Source organism: Narcine bancroftii, chromosome 2 (assembly GCF_036971445.1).
Source record: "Narcine bancroftii isolate sNarBan1 chromosome 2, sNarBan1.hap1, whole genome shotgun sequence".
Lineage (NCBI taxonomy): Eukaryota > Metazoa > Chordata > Chondrichthyes > Torpediniformes > Narcinidae > Narcine > Narcine bancroftii.
In genome coordinates, this window is record NC_091470.1 from 313,618,673 (window position 1) to 313,634,364 (window position 15,692).

Consider the following 15,692-nt stretch of genomic DNA (forward strand, 5'->3'; position numbering starts at 1 on the left):
GGCCCATGACCCCAAGCTGCATAAATACACAAATTAATTTTTGGAGGGTGGAAAGAAACTGGAGCACCCACAGGAAATCCACTCAGACATGGAGAAAATGTACAAACTCCTTACAGACAGAACCAGATTCGAACCCGGTTCACTGCTGTTACCATGCCTTTTTTTTTAATTAAAATTTGACTGCATTTCAAAGAAAATGCTGAAAACACTTAGCAGGTCAGACAGCAAATGTGGAATGAAAACCATTGTCCACATTTCATGTTTGAGATCTTTCATCTGAACTGGGAAAGTATTTTCAGATTATTTTGTTTTTTCTTCAGATTTCTGGCATCTGTTGATTTTTTTGATTTTAACTCAATGGATTCATACTCACTGGTAGTCTTTGTAATATGTGAAGCCAACAAAAGGTAACTGATTTCCAACAAAGGCCTTTGGTACAGGAAACGTTTCTTCCTCACCTTTGTCTTCTTCCAAATCATCAAAATTACTGGTGTCAATGTCACTACTTAGCTCCGGCACAACAGGTGCAGAAACTACAATGAAACACATACTTGGGTTGATTGCATTACACACTGGAAAAGCACATCAACAAAGTGCTATTCATCATTTCCAGACCATTCCATCAATCCATTAGATACGAGGTAGCATGAACCATTAACATTCTTACGATAAAAAATTCTATCCTTTGCACATCTGAAAATTTAAATTTACACAATATTCACAAGTTATTGTGGGCAAATGCTTCAGACCTCCATTGGACTTTGTGCTGAAAGTGCTACTCTCTTTCACTTCAAAATTTTAAAGATGCTTCAGGGTTGATTCTTAAGATGGAGGAAATACTTTATATGCAGTTAAACTAAAAAATGTCATCTTCAACTTGAACTCTGACAAATCAGCATCAGCCTTCCAAACTCATGAACATATTAAAAAAAATTGAACTTGTGCTTCAAATTTAGCAGTTTAAGCCTTGAACTAATTCAGTTGAATTTATTGCATACTTCCCACCAAATCCTTCTTTGGGTTCTCATCCAAAACTGATCTCTGAACTCAATTTAATGTCAAAGAATCCAGATGCAAAGAATCACCAGCTCACATCTATATTTCACTTTTATTGAAAAGTACCAGTTTAATTATTCTGCCACTTACCTTATCTAAAGAAGCTACTTAACGTACCAACATGTCTTTGGAACGACACTAGAGCACCCAGAGAGACACGAGTAAACATACAACATTACAGCAAAGTAAAGACCCTTTGGCCCATGATGTTGAGCTGACCTAAATTTTAAAATGTACTCAACACTCTAAATCTTCCCAACCCTGCACCCATAACCCTCCATTTTCCTCGCATCCATGTGCTTGTCAGAGACTTTGAAATGAGAGAGGGGGAGCGAGAGAGATGAGGGGGGTGATAGAGGGGGGGGGGGGGGAAGAGAGTGAGAGAGGTGGGGGGGAGCCCAGAGAGGGGGGGGAGGGAGGACAGAGAGGGGGGCTGCCAGAGAGAAGGGGAGGGGCAGAGAGGAAGGGGGAGGGGCAGAGAGAAAGGGGGAAGGGCAGAGAGAAAGGGGGAAGGGCAGAGAGAAAGGGGGAGGGGCAGAGAGAAAGGGGGAAGGGCAGAGAGAAAGGGGGAAAGAAAAAGAGTCAGAGAACATAAAAATGACACCATACAAATTAGTAAAACATATGCAAGGGCTATAAATACAGAAAATCTGAAATGGAAACTGAATTTGTGAAACAAATAGCATATATAGCAGCAAATAAACTTCCCAGAGAAAAACAGCAATTATAGACCCATGTTCCGATTTGTCAAAAATATCTTCAAATAAATCACCAACCCAAGTCCACCATGAATTTACTCAGCAGCTAACCTTTGTGTAAAAGTACACAGAGACTGTAAGGAGTTATGGTCAAATCCAACTTGGCTACTCTTCAATTCAGTCTTTTAAGATGGAATGAGAGAAAAATCTCTGTTTATTTCCAATGTATTTTATATAAATCAATAATCAATGCATTTTTTGTTGAGTGAACAAGTGCCTTTGTACACAATAACCAACTGCGACTTCAGGTTTGACAACACCATGAGATAATATTGGGATGCTCAAATTCAAATCTCTCTCACCTTAACTCATTTGTGTCACATTGCGTATCCCTACAGCCTATGATATTATCACTTCTGCAGTGGCCCCCCACACACCACTTTCAGGTGGATACTCAGCTCTAGAATTTCCTCTCTAAGCTGTTTTGCCCTTTCTCTCTCAATAGTTCAAAATGCCAAAAAAAACTAACACTTGATTACATCCAACTAACTCAAGTACTTCATTGTCTATTCATGTTTGATAATGCTTCTGAGAATTGCCTTTGATATTTTATGCTAAAAAGATGTAGAAGTGTTATGAAAAAGCAAACAACTGCACATAATGAGAATATGAAATAAATGAAAATGTTGGAAATGTGCAACAGGCAATGTAAATACGTGATGTAAATATCCATTTCCAGAGAAAGAAAAGTTGAGTTCAAGTTATAGATCAATAATGACATTGTTGAATTTATTGGAACCAACCCCAATTTCAGCTTGAGGGTCAGAATTTTTGCTTCTATCTGGACAACAATAGCCTTAACAATTCCATATAACTAAACCTTCTAAAATCTGCCAGTTCTGATTCAAGGAAAAATTGAGAATATGCAGATGCTGAGATTGTAATAAAAACATAGAAATAATGGAGAAACTCAGCAGGTCTCATAGCATCTGTAGAAGTAAAGAAATATATCCGATATTTTGGACCTGAGCCCTTCTTCAAGGTAAGAGTAAAAAGCAGGCAGAAATGTCAGTAATCTGTAAAATTAATTCTGGTTTTCTTCTCTCCACAGATACTACCTAATTTGCTGGGTATTTCCAGCATTTTCTCATTTCAGATTTGCAAAGACTGCTTCATTACTGTGTCTAGCTATTGCTTCTTTCACCCTCTCTCTCCTCTCTGATGACATTCATTTCCCTCCACTGATGTTTCAGCCAGACATGTCAGCCATAATAAGCAAATCTTTACCATCTCTGTTGAATCAACACCATTTGTAATTTTCGATCTCTTTGCCTTCATCCACTCAGAGATGTAATCTTTTTTTCTCCCCATCTTTCAGTATCTTTAAACTTGTTGATAAAAAGTCAACAACCCCAAATTTCAAATCTATTTGTCTCTCCACCAATCCTGCCTCATCCAACATATTGTATCACTTGTCTTCAGCATTTTCATTTTGCTTCTAAATTTATTATTTTTTTTATTAAAAGTATTTTTATTAAATTAATTTTTAATCAAATTAATTTTTTATTAAATTTACTTTTTTCTTAATTTAAAAAAAATTAAATTTAGACATACAGCATGGTTACAGTCCATTTTTAATTATTTTTTTAAAGAAAAAAAAGTTTTCACTTGGAAAACCCCATCAGATGCAAAATTTTTGGAAAAATGAAAACTTTAATAATCAGCATTGCCATAGCATGTTGAATGAGAGTACAAAATGTCCTGCTTCAATCCTGTAAATATTTGATATATCTGTAACTCTTCCAAAGTACCCAATTGTAGGCTTCAAATTAAGAAATAAAAAAAAATTCCAAAGCATTAGAAAACATCGCATGTTAACACAGACTACAAAGGAAAACTGGACAGAATAGTAAATAACAGTGCATTGTTTCCAAATGAGTTCAATGCATTCTACACTCATTTTAAGCAGGAGGCCAGCAAGTCAGAGGAACACACCTCTGCTACCTCGAGCACACCCACACTTATGGTCACTGCCACAAATATCAGATTGGCTTTCCAGAGAGTGAACTTGTGGGAAGTGACTAGACCAAACAATATTACCTAGTTGTATTCTCTATGTCTGTGCAGACCAATGGTGACTGTACTCACAAACATCTTTAACCTCTCTCTCCCAACAGGATGAGAACACATCTGCTTCAAAGTCTGCTCTCATCCTGGAACTAAAAAAAAATGTAGTGATTGCCCTAAATGACAATCAATCAGTAGGTCTGACATCCATCATGAAATCCTTTGAGAGGTTAGTTATGGCTCACATCAACTCCAGCTTAGCAGCCACCCTGAGCCTCAGCCCACTCCAGTTTGCTCACCATTGAAACAAGTCCACAGCAGATTTACACTCAGCTCTAGAATGCCCAGACAACAAGGTCATCTATGTCAGACAACTATTCATCATCTACAGCACCACTTTAAACACAATAATCCTGGAGCAGCTGGTCAACGGGAGTAGGAAGCCACCTGCCTTTCTCAGTCAGCAGTTGAGGCAACCAGAGCAGAAATAAAACCAGTTCAACCGAGGACTCTTGGCCCTTTGCCTTGCCATCCACCATTTCCTGTACTTCCTGGAAGGGATTTCACCGTTTTCTTGGCCACAAGAGGTCAGATATGTGGTCCACAAGACAACAGAGGCATCTCTCCTACAACTCTGAATACACCACTACTATCAGGCACAGTGCAGGTAAGGGCAATCTCATGGCAGACACACTCTCCCATACATTCATTCAATCAATCAGTTCTTTGGCTCCTGGGATCAATTACACCACTCTGGCAGCAGTGCAGCTACAGGACACTGTGATACCTCTCTACTATACCACCATTTCAGGGCTCAAACTGGAGGACATGAGGTTTGGACCTTCCAGGGCTATGTTTCTCTGTGACATTTTCACCAGACAGCCAAGACTCCATCATACCGGTGCTTTGGAGGCAGCGTGTGTTCGACACCATTCATGGCTTAGCGTACCCATCCATATGTGCTATGACGCAGGTCGCTGACAAGTTTATGTGGTATAGCTTGAGTAAACAGGTCAGCCACTGGGCCAGAACTCGCGTACACTACCAGACCTCCAAGATTCAGAAGCACGACAAAGCCCTGCTCCAATCATTTCCCCCGACAGACAAGTGTTTTAACCATTTGCACATCGACATCGTTGGTCCCCTTCTGATCTCCAGTGGCACCACATACCTGTTCTCTAAGGCTGACAGGTTTACCAGATGCCCAGAAACGGTACCACTCTTGGACACATCTTGAGACAAGACCCTCATCGCTAATTGTATAGCCCGTTTTGGGCTGCCAACAGATACAACTTCAGGCAGGGGGGCACAATTCACCTTGACACTATGGTCAGCACTATCCCAGCTCCTTGGCATCCATTACATCGCACCACAGCCTACCATCTGCAGTTCAATGGCCTCACTGCCAACTGAAACTACCCTGAAGGCTTGACTCCATGGCCCCAGTTGGACTGATGAATTGCCATGGGTGCTACTGGGAATTCACACAGTGCTGAAAGAAGATCTGGCCTCATCCTCCACCGAACTCGTGTATGGAGCCCCACTTGCGGTCCTGGGTGAATTCGTACCAATGGCCCAAGGACAGGAAGAACCTCCCACAGTTTTCCTGATGCAACTTCAGGAGAAAGTTGGCACCATGATGTCTGTCTCAACCTCACACCATGATCTGACAGCCTCCTAAATACCAAGGGAGCTCGAGGACCGCCAGAACGTGTTTGTATGCAGGGGGACGCATTGAACTCCGCTTCAGCAGCCGTTTGAGGGTCCTTACAAAGTGCTCCCACACAATGGAACAATGTGTGTACTGGACATTGGCGGCAAGGAAGAAGCATTCACCATCAACTCCCTCAAGCTGGTATACATCAACCTGGAGCAGCAGGTGCCAGTAGCATGCCTATGGCGGAGAGGTCACCCGTCTAAATAAAAGAACTTTATACAACGAATGGACTCCAACTCTTGACACCAGTTCAGGGTGGGGAGGGGTTCATGTTGCTGGCTGCGCTGATCTGCAAGCGAACCGGGTCACAGAGGTGCAGGCTTGCGTGGGGCTGAGAGCCTCGAGACACAGAGCGTTGCCAGCCCTCCAGGCTGGCATCACAATGGTCCCGGGTCAAAATATCACAGGGGGTTGTACTATAAGCTCACAAGGGAGTTACAGTAAAGTTAAACTGACTCACACCGACTACTGTGACTTTGTTCGCTACAGGATCATAATTGTAGGTGATTTCAACTTTCTTGCAAAGGGCTTGGGTGGGGCAGAATTCATTAAATATATACAATATTAGATTGCCTGCTAGTGAGAAGGACCAACACTGGACCTACTCTTGGGAATGGAGACAAGGTGAGTGACTGGTACATCAGTATGAAAGCACTTTGATCATAATATCATTAGTTTTAACTCCATTAGTTTTAAAATAGTTGTGAAAAAAGACAGGACTGTCCACAACTTTGTCCTAAATTGGGTCAAAGTTCATTTTTGATGGCATGAGACAGGACCTTGCAACAGTTGATTGGAAGAGGCCATTTGCAGATGAATAGATGTCAGACAATTGGGAGGCTATTAAAACAGAGAGGGAGACTTCAGGGTTCTTGTCAGAGTGAAGAGCAAGGCTGGTAAAATTCAGAATATTAAATGACAAGAGTTATTGAGGCTCTGATCAAAAAAAGAAACAACTTATGAACAAATAAATGGTTTAGGGTTGATGGGCTGAACAGCCTACTCCTGCACCTTCTATTCTATGATTCTAACTATCCCCTCTAGTTAGAGCAATGAATTAGAACATAGAACAGCACAGTACTGTACAGGGTCTTCAGCCATAATGTTGCACCGACCTATGTAAATCTATTCTCCAACAATCCAATTGTTCCCTACCTCACAACCATTTTTCTTACATCCATGTGCCTATATAAGAATGATTTTAATGTCCCACCACCCCTGGCAATGCATTCCATGCACCCATCACTGGTGCAAAAAAACTCTGTCATCTCCCCTAAATTTTCCTCCACTCACCTTAAAAAGATTTTACGTAATTTAGGAACAAAATATTGATTAAACTGTGGAACACCTTTCCTCAACTTCCTCTTTTCCTTATAATGTTAAAAAAAAGCTATATGTTGTTAAATTACTATTTATTTTGCTTTCAACAGTTTTCACCATTATCAATCTGTATTCACTTTTGAGCATAGCTATTCCTATTAGATTATATCCCTCTTGAAATGCAGATTTTAAATGTAGTTGAAAACACAGAACAAATTCTCTATTTGTTGTTACAAAAATGTACAAAATGTAAAAGCCATGAGGTTCCATACTGTCAGAAAATATAGAGGACATCAGCAGTTTTACAACACTTTCACTAGAATATTATTTCTGATAAATAAATGGACTTTTGATTTGTTAATTCAGTTTGATAGAAGTCCAATAGATGTTTTTAAATAAGGATTTATTTAACGTGACAGTTTATTTAAAAATGAGAAAAGGTGCTGGTTTTCAGTCCTTCAAGCCTGAAGGATCATTCAATAAGAATCTGGATCATATCCTTTTTCCTGCTCCATCACCTCGAATTTAGATTCTCTGATAGGTCAGAAATCTCTCTCGCTTATATAAGTGGAATGATTCAACAGCCCAAGTTGTCTGGTGTAAAGAAATTAAAGGTTTGGAAGCAAAGTAATTCCTGTTTAGATCTTCAATGACCCTCTCGTATCACCTAGTTCTAGGCTCATCTGCCAGAGGAATTGTTTTCACAACTCTATTTTGTCAAGCTCTTTTTGAATTTTATACTTCATTGCGATATTCTCTCATTTTTTCTGAACTCCAGTGGGTAGAGACTCATCCTGCTCAAACTTTCTTACGAATCAACCCATTCATAAATTCATTCAAAATGTTGGTGGTGTCTTTCACAGGGTTTGCCAAATCTTGGTGGTCAATGCTGATATTTCACTTCTCTAGTACTTGAGTGGCAACCTTGGTAGTTCTTAAAGCAATATCTTTTTAGTAACAGCCTTGATGAAACCTACATTCTGTTCACATCAAGGACAGCAAAGCAACCTAGAAATGGATATTCAGAAACGTTTCAAGCAATGGATAATGTCAGAATAAAGCAGCCAGGAATTGTGGACACCACATGCCAGATCAATAGTCATCGATAACAGATCAATAGTCATCGATAACAGATCAATAGTCATCGATAACAGATCAATGGTCATCGATAACAGATCAATAGTCATCGATAACTGATCAATAGTCATCGATAACAGATCAATAGTCATCAATAACAGATAATCCAAAAGGTAACTGAGACTTGTCAAGTTGAAGAAATCACATTCAGGATTAGCAATGGAGTCATGTTATTCTCTTTGATTATAGTTAATTAATTTCTACATAATTAAAAATTATGTTTTGAAGATAACAAAATGCATTTTCCAATCTGAATGCATTTTAGTTCAGAAGGACAAATGAACTGATTGCCAATTAACACTCGTTTATATTCCAAGAAAGTAATATGCAAATGGAAACATCAGTTATAATATAATTTCAAAATAACGCCATAAATGTTATTCATAAAATGTTATGCAATAGCTTACTATCTCTAATATTTTCCCAGGTCCATTGATCATTTCGGAAGAAAGGATGCTTTTTTATTTCCACAACACCATTCCGGCCCAGTCTCACTTCCCTAGATGAAATAATCAATATTACCAACAAAATACAGCAGTTCCTTTCAGAAAAAAAATGTATGTCCCACAACTTTGCTTTCTTTCAAATAGAACAATGATCTTAAATTGAATTAACTTGAAATAAATTATCAATTCCGTTGGTACTTTCCAGCCAAAACCAACAAGAAACATAATATTTTTGAAGATTTTTGTGTGCCTACACAGAAATCTTCTTTAATTTGCATGTTTACATGACCTGAACTCAGCACATTTAACGTTTGTTACGTGTAGAACAATCTCATAGCCATTGTGTATTTTTTTTCTCATGCAGCTCTGGACAATGTAGGAGGATAGGTCTTAGAATGGAAGGGTGGAAGATGGTTGTCTCTCAGTTAGAAACATGCAATTTTCTAACAAGGTCTCTTGCAAATAAATTGTACTCCATTTGTAATCAAATATTATTTTTAAATAAGAGCCTGAATTTGCATTGTTCAGTTTCAATAAGCCCTGAAAAATATTCAGTAGTTTTGGAGCACCAATTCTATAGTAACAGAGAGGAGAGCCAAAATTCCCATAACATATAGTTCACACCTGTCAGTGAGAAAAGCACAGATAAGGCTTTTTGCATCCTTAGAAATATCATTATCTTCAGGAAACAACAATGAGTTTTTATGATTCATAATTTTGCTGTAAGTTCCAACCAATGAATCTGCATAAAATGGTGTGTCGCCTAGAAAGGGCACAAAAAAGTAATCATTAATGTGTTAATGTCACTGACAAATAATCACTGGATCACAGTGGCTGCAAATATGAATTACATCCCAGGTTGACTCTGGGTGTTGAAACAAAGGAACATGAAGTGTAATAAAAATTGTTCTATCACACTGCAATAAATTAATCAATGGTACTCAAAGATTATATTTGTGAATATTTAATTTTAATGTGCCTTTGTTTTAAAAGCATCCAGTCTGTAGAACTGATCTAAACATCCCAATACAGTGCCCTCCATAATGTTAGGGACAAAGACACTTTTTCCCTTTATTTGCTCCTATGGTCCACAGTTTTAAATTTATAATCAAACAATTCACATGTAATTAAAGTGCATATTCCAGATTTTATTCAAGGTTATTTGTGTGCATTTTGGTTTGACCATGTAGAAATTACAGCATTTTTTTTAATATATATACAAAGTCCTTTCATTTCAGGGCACCATGATGTTTGGGACATATGGCTTCACAGGTGTTTTTATTACTCAGGTATGTTTAATTGCTTCATTGGTGCAAGTATTAGAGAGCCTGCTTACTTCTAAGCTCTTGATCACCTTTGGAGTCTGTCGTTGCTAATTTTCAACATGAGGACAAACTTGTGCCAATGAAATGTAAAGAAGCCATTATGAGGCTGAAAAACAAGAATAAAACAGAAAGAGACATCACCCAAACCATTGGATCACGAAAATCAACAGTTGTAATATCATTAAGAAGGAAGAGCATACTGGTGAGTTCAGTAATCACAAAGGGACTGGTATTCGAAGGAAGTTCTTCACTGCTGATGAGAGAAGAATTCTCATCATAATGAAAAATAATCCCTAAAAGAATGTCCAACAGACTAGAAACACTCTTCACGAAGCAAATATGGATATGTCCTCAGAAGTCTTCATGAACAGAAATATAGAGGCTACACTAAGATGCAAGCCACTAATTAGCCACAGAAAGCATGGCCAGATAACAGATGGCCAAGTATTTTAAAAGCCTGCAGAATTCTGGAAAAAGGTCTTGTGGAAAGATGAGAACAAGATTAACGTGTATCAGAGTGATGGCAAGAGCAAAGTGTACAGGCATAAAGGAACTGCCCAAGATCCAAAGTACACCACCTTTGCCATGGTTTGCATCGTGCAGTATAGATTCTGTATTTCTGTTCATGAAGTCTTCTGAGGACAGTAGTTATTGACACCTCTACACCAGCCTCCTGAAGATTGTTTCAGATCTGTCTGGCATATGTTTGGGATTTTTCTTCATTAATCTGTCATCAGCAATGGAGGCTTTCCATGGGATACCAGTTCCTTTGCGATTACTGAACTCACCAGTTTGCTCTTTCTTCTTGATGATGTTCCGGCATCACCTACGGCTCCTAGAACGCTTCCACCAGCGTTGTCTCCGCTCCATCCTCAACATTCATTGGAGCGACTTCATCCCTAACATCGAAGTACTCGAGATGGCAGAGGCCGACGGCATCGAATCCACGCTGCTGAAGATCCAACTGCGCTGGGTAGGTCACGTCTCCAGAATGGAGGACCATTGCCTTCCCAAGATTGTGTTATATGGCGAGCTCTCCACTGGCCACCGTGACAGAGGTGCACCAAAGAAGAGGTACAAGGACTGCCTAAAGTAATCTCTTGGTGCCTGCCACATTGACCACCGCCAGTGGGCTGATCTCGCCTCAAACCCTGCATCTTGGCGCCTCACAGTTCGGCGGGCAGCAACCTCCTTTGAAGAAGACCGCAGAGCCCACCTCACTGACAAAAGACAAAGGAGGAAAAACCCAACACCCAACCCCAACCAACCAATTTTCCCTTGCAACCGCTGCAACCATGTCTGCCTGTCCCGCATCGGACTTGTCAGTTTGGGTGATGTCTCTTACTATTTTATTCTTGTTTTTCAGCCACATAACGGCTTCTTTGACTTTGATTGGCTCAACTCTGGAACTCTAGTTCTCATGTTGAAAAATAGGAACGACAGTCTCCAAAAGTGATCAAAAGCTTAGAAGTGATCTTAATACTGTACCAATGAAGCCATTAAACATACCTGAGTTCTCACCAATACCTGTGAAGCCAAATGTCCCAAACATTATGGTGCCCTGAAACAAAGGGACAAGGTAATTTCTACATGCTCAAACAAAAATGTATCAAATAACTTTAAATAAAATCTGAAATGTGCACTTTAAATTCATGTGAAGTGTTTGATTATAAATTTAAAACTATGGAGTGCAGCAGCAAATAAAGAAAAGAAGTATCTTTGTCCCAAACATTATGGAAGGCACTGTACATTTTCATTCACCTTGTCAAAGGGCTGAATTTCTCTTTGAATTAATTTTGCTAGCAGAACTATGAGACAGGATTGGCACATGTAGAAAAATTCAAGCTGAGCAACTTAGCTATAAGGAGAAAGGTAAATCAGAAAACACCAATCTGAATGGACTTCCTGGACAATCATAACATGAACAATAATTACACGCTCCTAACAGCTTTGGCTTTGTGACATCATTAGGGTAAACAGTACGATATATATGTATGTAACATTTTGTTGATGAATTTTTCAATAAATTTTAAGGGGTTGACAATTACACACATGCTAAATACCAGTGTCATCCGACATGTTGGGACGGGTGGGGGACCGGCCAGTTCCAGTTGGTAAGCGTGTTCAGGGTGTAAGGAGCTCGGATAGGTGAGTGGGCGGCCAGGACCGGGTGGCGTCCATAGTCTTAACATCTGGAGCTCGGATCAGCAAGCAGGCACCTGGGTGTTGGCAGCTCAGTTTGGCGGACAGCCAAGATGAGAGTCCGTGGTCGAGGCATTGGGAGCTCCGGAGGGCAGGTGGCCAGGGCCAAAAATAGGGTGGTCAACTACACACAATATTTGAAAAATACCAGATTTTTGGACCATAAATAGGGCGGGGGGGATTGACTTTTACATTGTATCGCCTATTACACGCGTGTATAGGGGGTATATATAAATACTGCAACCATAATTCTTCTGTAAATTATAAAATTCAAAAGGGAAATTAAAATGAAATTGTTCACATTGATTTTAAGCTTGCAGGCTTTCCTTTTATCCAATAAAATTTATTAAAACTATCATATCTAATGCACAATCTCTTCACTTACCAACAAGCATTTCATATAGAAATACTCCAACTGACCACCAATCACACTCCCTCCCATAATAACCATCTCCACCTTGAGATTTCAGGACTTCAGGGGAAATATAATCAGGTGTCCCAACAGCCGTGTCACATCGCACCATTCCTTCCTAAAATAGCAAGCAAAATTCTTAGTTTACTTAGGATAAGCAAACAATGTACTTCAGAGTTACAGAATTTCAAAAGCAATCAAATTTTACCACTCATCTTCACAAAAGGGACAAATTACTGTCAAACTAATCTACAAACCCATGAGGAAGGAAACTGCAGCATTCAGAGGAAACACGTGGTCACAGAGAGAACATGCAAAACCCAGTACATCAGAATTAAATCAGTGTCTCTTGCACTGTGAGAAATGACATTTAAATACAGTTTAAAAACTAATTTTAGATATTTATAAAAGCTAGGATAGAGTTCACAAGAAATAGTTCAAAACAAGGAATTAACTTCAACAAATTATTAGTAAGTACAGAGCACATAAAACGAAAACCATTCAATGCAATAAAAATATGTAACAGGGGCATCAAAAATAAGACAAAATTCCTTAAGTAACATATGTCACAGCGACACAAAATTATTACTGAAATTTATATTTCTATGCAAAGTATGAATAGAGTGCCCCATCTACAGACAAAAAAAAATTAGATTGAAGTCAAACATTTTCACACAAGATTTAAGTCCCTTTTACACAGACATCAGGCAGGAATATTACACCTTTATTGTGCCACGCCTTCTGTGTAAAAGGTACAAACACGGAAAGGGGGGGGAGGGGTCATTGTAGTCCCATCTTTAAGCTAGCAGTGGAGGTAGTCACAAAACTGAATTGATCACTGTGGGCCCTTTTACACAGCCATTTCGTTCCAGGATATTTGGGGTTTTATACCTTCTGTGTAAAAGTCATGAACAAGGGAATGGTGGGGATGTCATTTCAATCCCGGCTTTTATCCAGCAGCAGAGATAGTAATAGTACCAGATCGCCATCTACGTAAAAGGGGCAATCTGGCATTCCAAGACCATGATGGAAAAGGATGCATTTGTGTACCTTTTTTTCAGTCTATTTACGGGTAAGCATTTAAAACTTGTACAAAACATGCAAGTAGGACAACAGGAGAAATATTTTTAACAATAATATTGCTGCCACATTCTCTTCCGGTAGCCTGCTCTCTCTCTCCCCCGGGGGTGGGAGTGGGGGGGCGGGTGGGGGTGGGACCAGTGCAGGAACCAACAGCAGGCCGCCAGGAGAGTTTTCAGACAGCCTGCCACCGGCCCCCACACTGATCCCAACGCCCTGCTCCCAGCTGAAAGCAGGTGTCTCTAGTTATCTTGTGCTGTGAGCAAGCTGGTCTGTGGGTTTGTCCTCAGTTTGAACAGTCTGAAGCCCACTTTCCAGTCTTGGCCCCCTCCATTTGGTGAAACAGTCATGGAAGCCTTGGGAGTGTTGTTGTGGGCTGCTCATGGAGAGGGGTGATGGCAATCACAAAGTGTGGCTGGGTCAAACACCAACCCAGCAAGGTCTCATTGCCACCACATCACTGATTTGATACTAAGTCTGCCAAACTGAGCTGCAATTATACAGCAAACTTAAAAGGCAGAGTCAATCCGGCGGACAGCAAGTAGTTCACAAAGGAATATCTGACCAGCAGGCACTTGGGGTTTAGCCCATCTCGGATGTCTATGCAAGCTCCCGTAAATGCAGAAGTCTGAAATGAGCTGGTGGTGAAATGGTGATGCATCCTCCACTAGACTCGTCGTTTCGTTAGGTGGGTGAAGTACTGATGTGTTGCAGGGAGGAGAATGAAAGATGGCTTAATTCATAAGTACATAATTCATGGTTTTAACAGGGTAGAAGTGGGGTGGCTGTTGGTCTTTCAAAATAGGGTTTGATCGTTCATGAATAAGATTTTAAAAAGTATGTATGAAAGGATACTGAATCTGGAACTTGACAGGAGAAGGATGTGAATGCTCAGTTACTGAATGTATTCAAGACAGTCACTGACAGACCTTCAAATATTAGGGGAGAGGAGATTAGTGTTAGGAAGTGGCATTTTGAAAAAAGAACAGCCCCCACACTGATCCCACCACCCACTCTCAGCTGTCCTCAGGTGCCTCTAGTCACCTTGTGCTGTGAGCAAACTATCTGTGGCTTTGTCCTCAGTTTGAACAGTCTGAAGCCCACCACCCTGCTCTTCCCTTTCCCCCACAGCCGGCCATCATCCCCCAACAATAGCAGTGATTAGTAAGGGATTACTTATGGTGGTAAGTGAGTGGAAAGAAAAAGTTTGAAAACCATAGTTTTAAGCAAACCTGATTGACTTGTTTTGTGCATGGTTTCATAACTCCAAAGGAAATGGGCCAATGACAATTTTTCTCAAACAAAATGTTTCAGTAACAATTGGGTCTAGAGCAGTGATTTTCAACCTTTTTTCTTGCTCACATACCACCTTCTGTAATCCCTTACTAATCAGAGTGCCTACTTAAGGTGATATGTGAGTGGAAAGAAAAAGTTTGAAATCCATGCTTCACTACTTTTGAGATCAATACTTGCAGAAGATTTTCCCACACTCTATTATAAATTGTGTGTGTATTTTCCTATGCTCTTATAATTTGTGCGCTTTTTATTCCCGCTACAATTTTCCCACGGTCTTCTATTAATTATGCGTTAATAAAAGTAACTTGATTGCAAACCCTTGTGTCCAGACTCGTCTCTCTTGAACCTGACACTTTCTCAACACAATGATAACCAGTGCGGGGAAAAAAAGTGGGTCTAACATGATGTCAAATACGGTATGTTATACGCGACACTAGACACTGACGCTGTTAAGTTACACATCCTGCCTCTTTTGCTCCTGGAAGGTCAGTTTGCTGTGTAAAATGACACACTGGCCCAGCATTATGCCGGCGTAGTTTGGTTCAATGTAAATAAGCAAAGCCGGCTTATGATGGATCTTCTTTATGACAGTACTGCAGGATCTTTGTGTAAAAAGGGCTTTAATAAAAAGGGCTCCCAACCAGAAGCTATCCAGAATCAAAACATCTGATCACAACTCATGGCATTATTTCACGATAAACAGTACATTAAATAAATGGTTCTGTCTATGAAATTCAACTGTGCATTAGTAAATAAATTAGTATACCAATATGAAGAAAACAAGATAGTAACAAGAGGCCTGCAAAGAATCAACATTTGAACTTACTTTATTCATCTTCATACAAGTTCCAAAATCTGCCAATTTTAAATGACCAGCTTTGTCAAGCAACATATTATCTGGTTTTACATCTCTGACAAGAAAAAAAAAGTTATTTT

At 39.8% G+C, this 15,692-nt stretch overlaps 1 protein-coding gene across 4 annotated transcripts in view; it reads right to left on the reverse strand.

The window, feature by feature from the left end:
* The window catches only part of rock1 (Rho-associated, coiled-coil containing protein kinase 1), a 130,152-nt gene that overhangs the window by 62,331 nt on the left and 52,129 nt on the right, over positions 1–15,692 (reverse strand). For all 4 annotated transcript variants that reach the window (XM_069921690.1, XM_069921688.1, XM_069921689.1 and 1 more), the window contains 5 exons: positions 15,583–15,667; positions 12,354–12,498; positions 9,066–9,204; positions 8,403–8,494; positions 374–533 (listed from right to left, as the gene is read on the reverse strand). In XM_069921690.1, the coding sequence (XP_069777791.1) occupies positions 374–533; positions 8,403–8,494; positions 9,066–9,204; positions 12,354–12,498; positions 15,583–15,667 (621 nt within the window). The remainder of the gene's footprint in view (positions 1–373; positions 534–8,402; positions 8,495–9,065; positions 9,205–12,353; positions 12,499–15,582; positions 15,668–15,692) is intronic.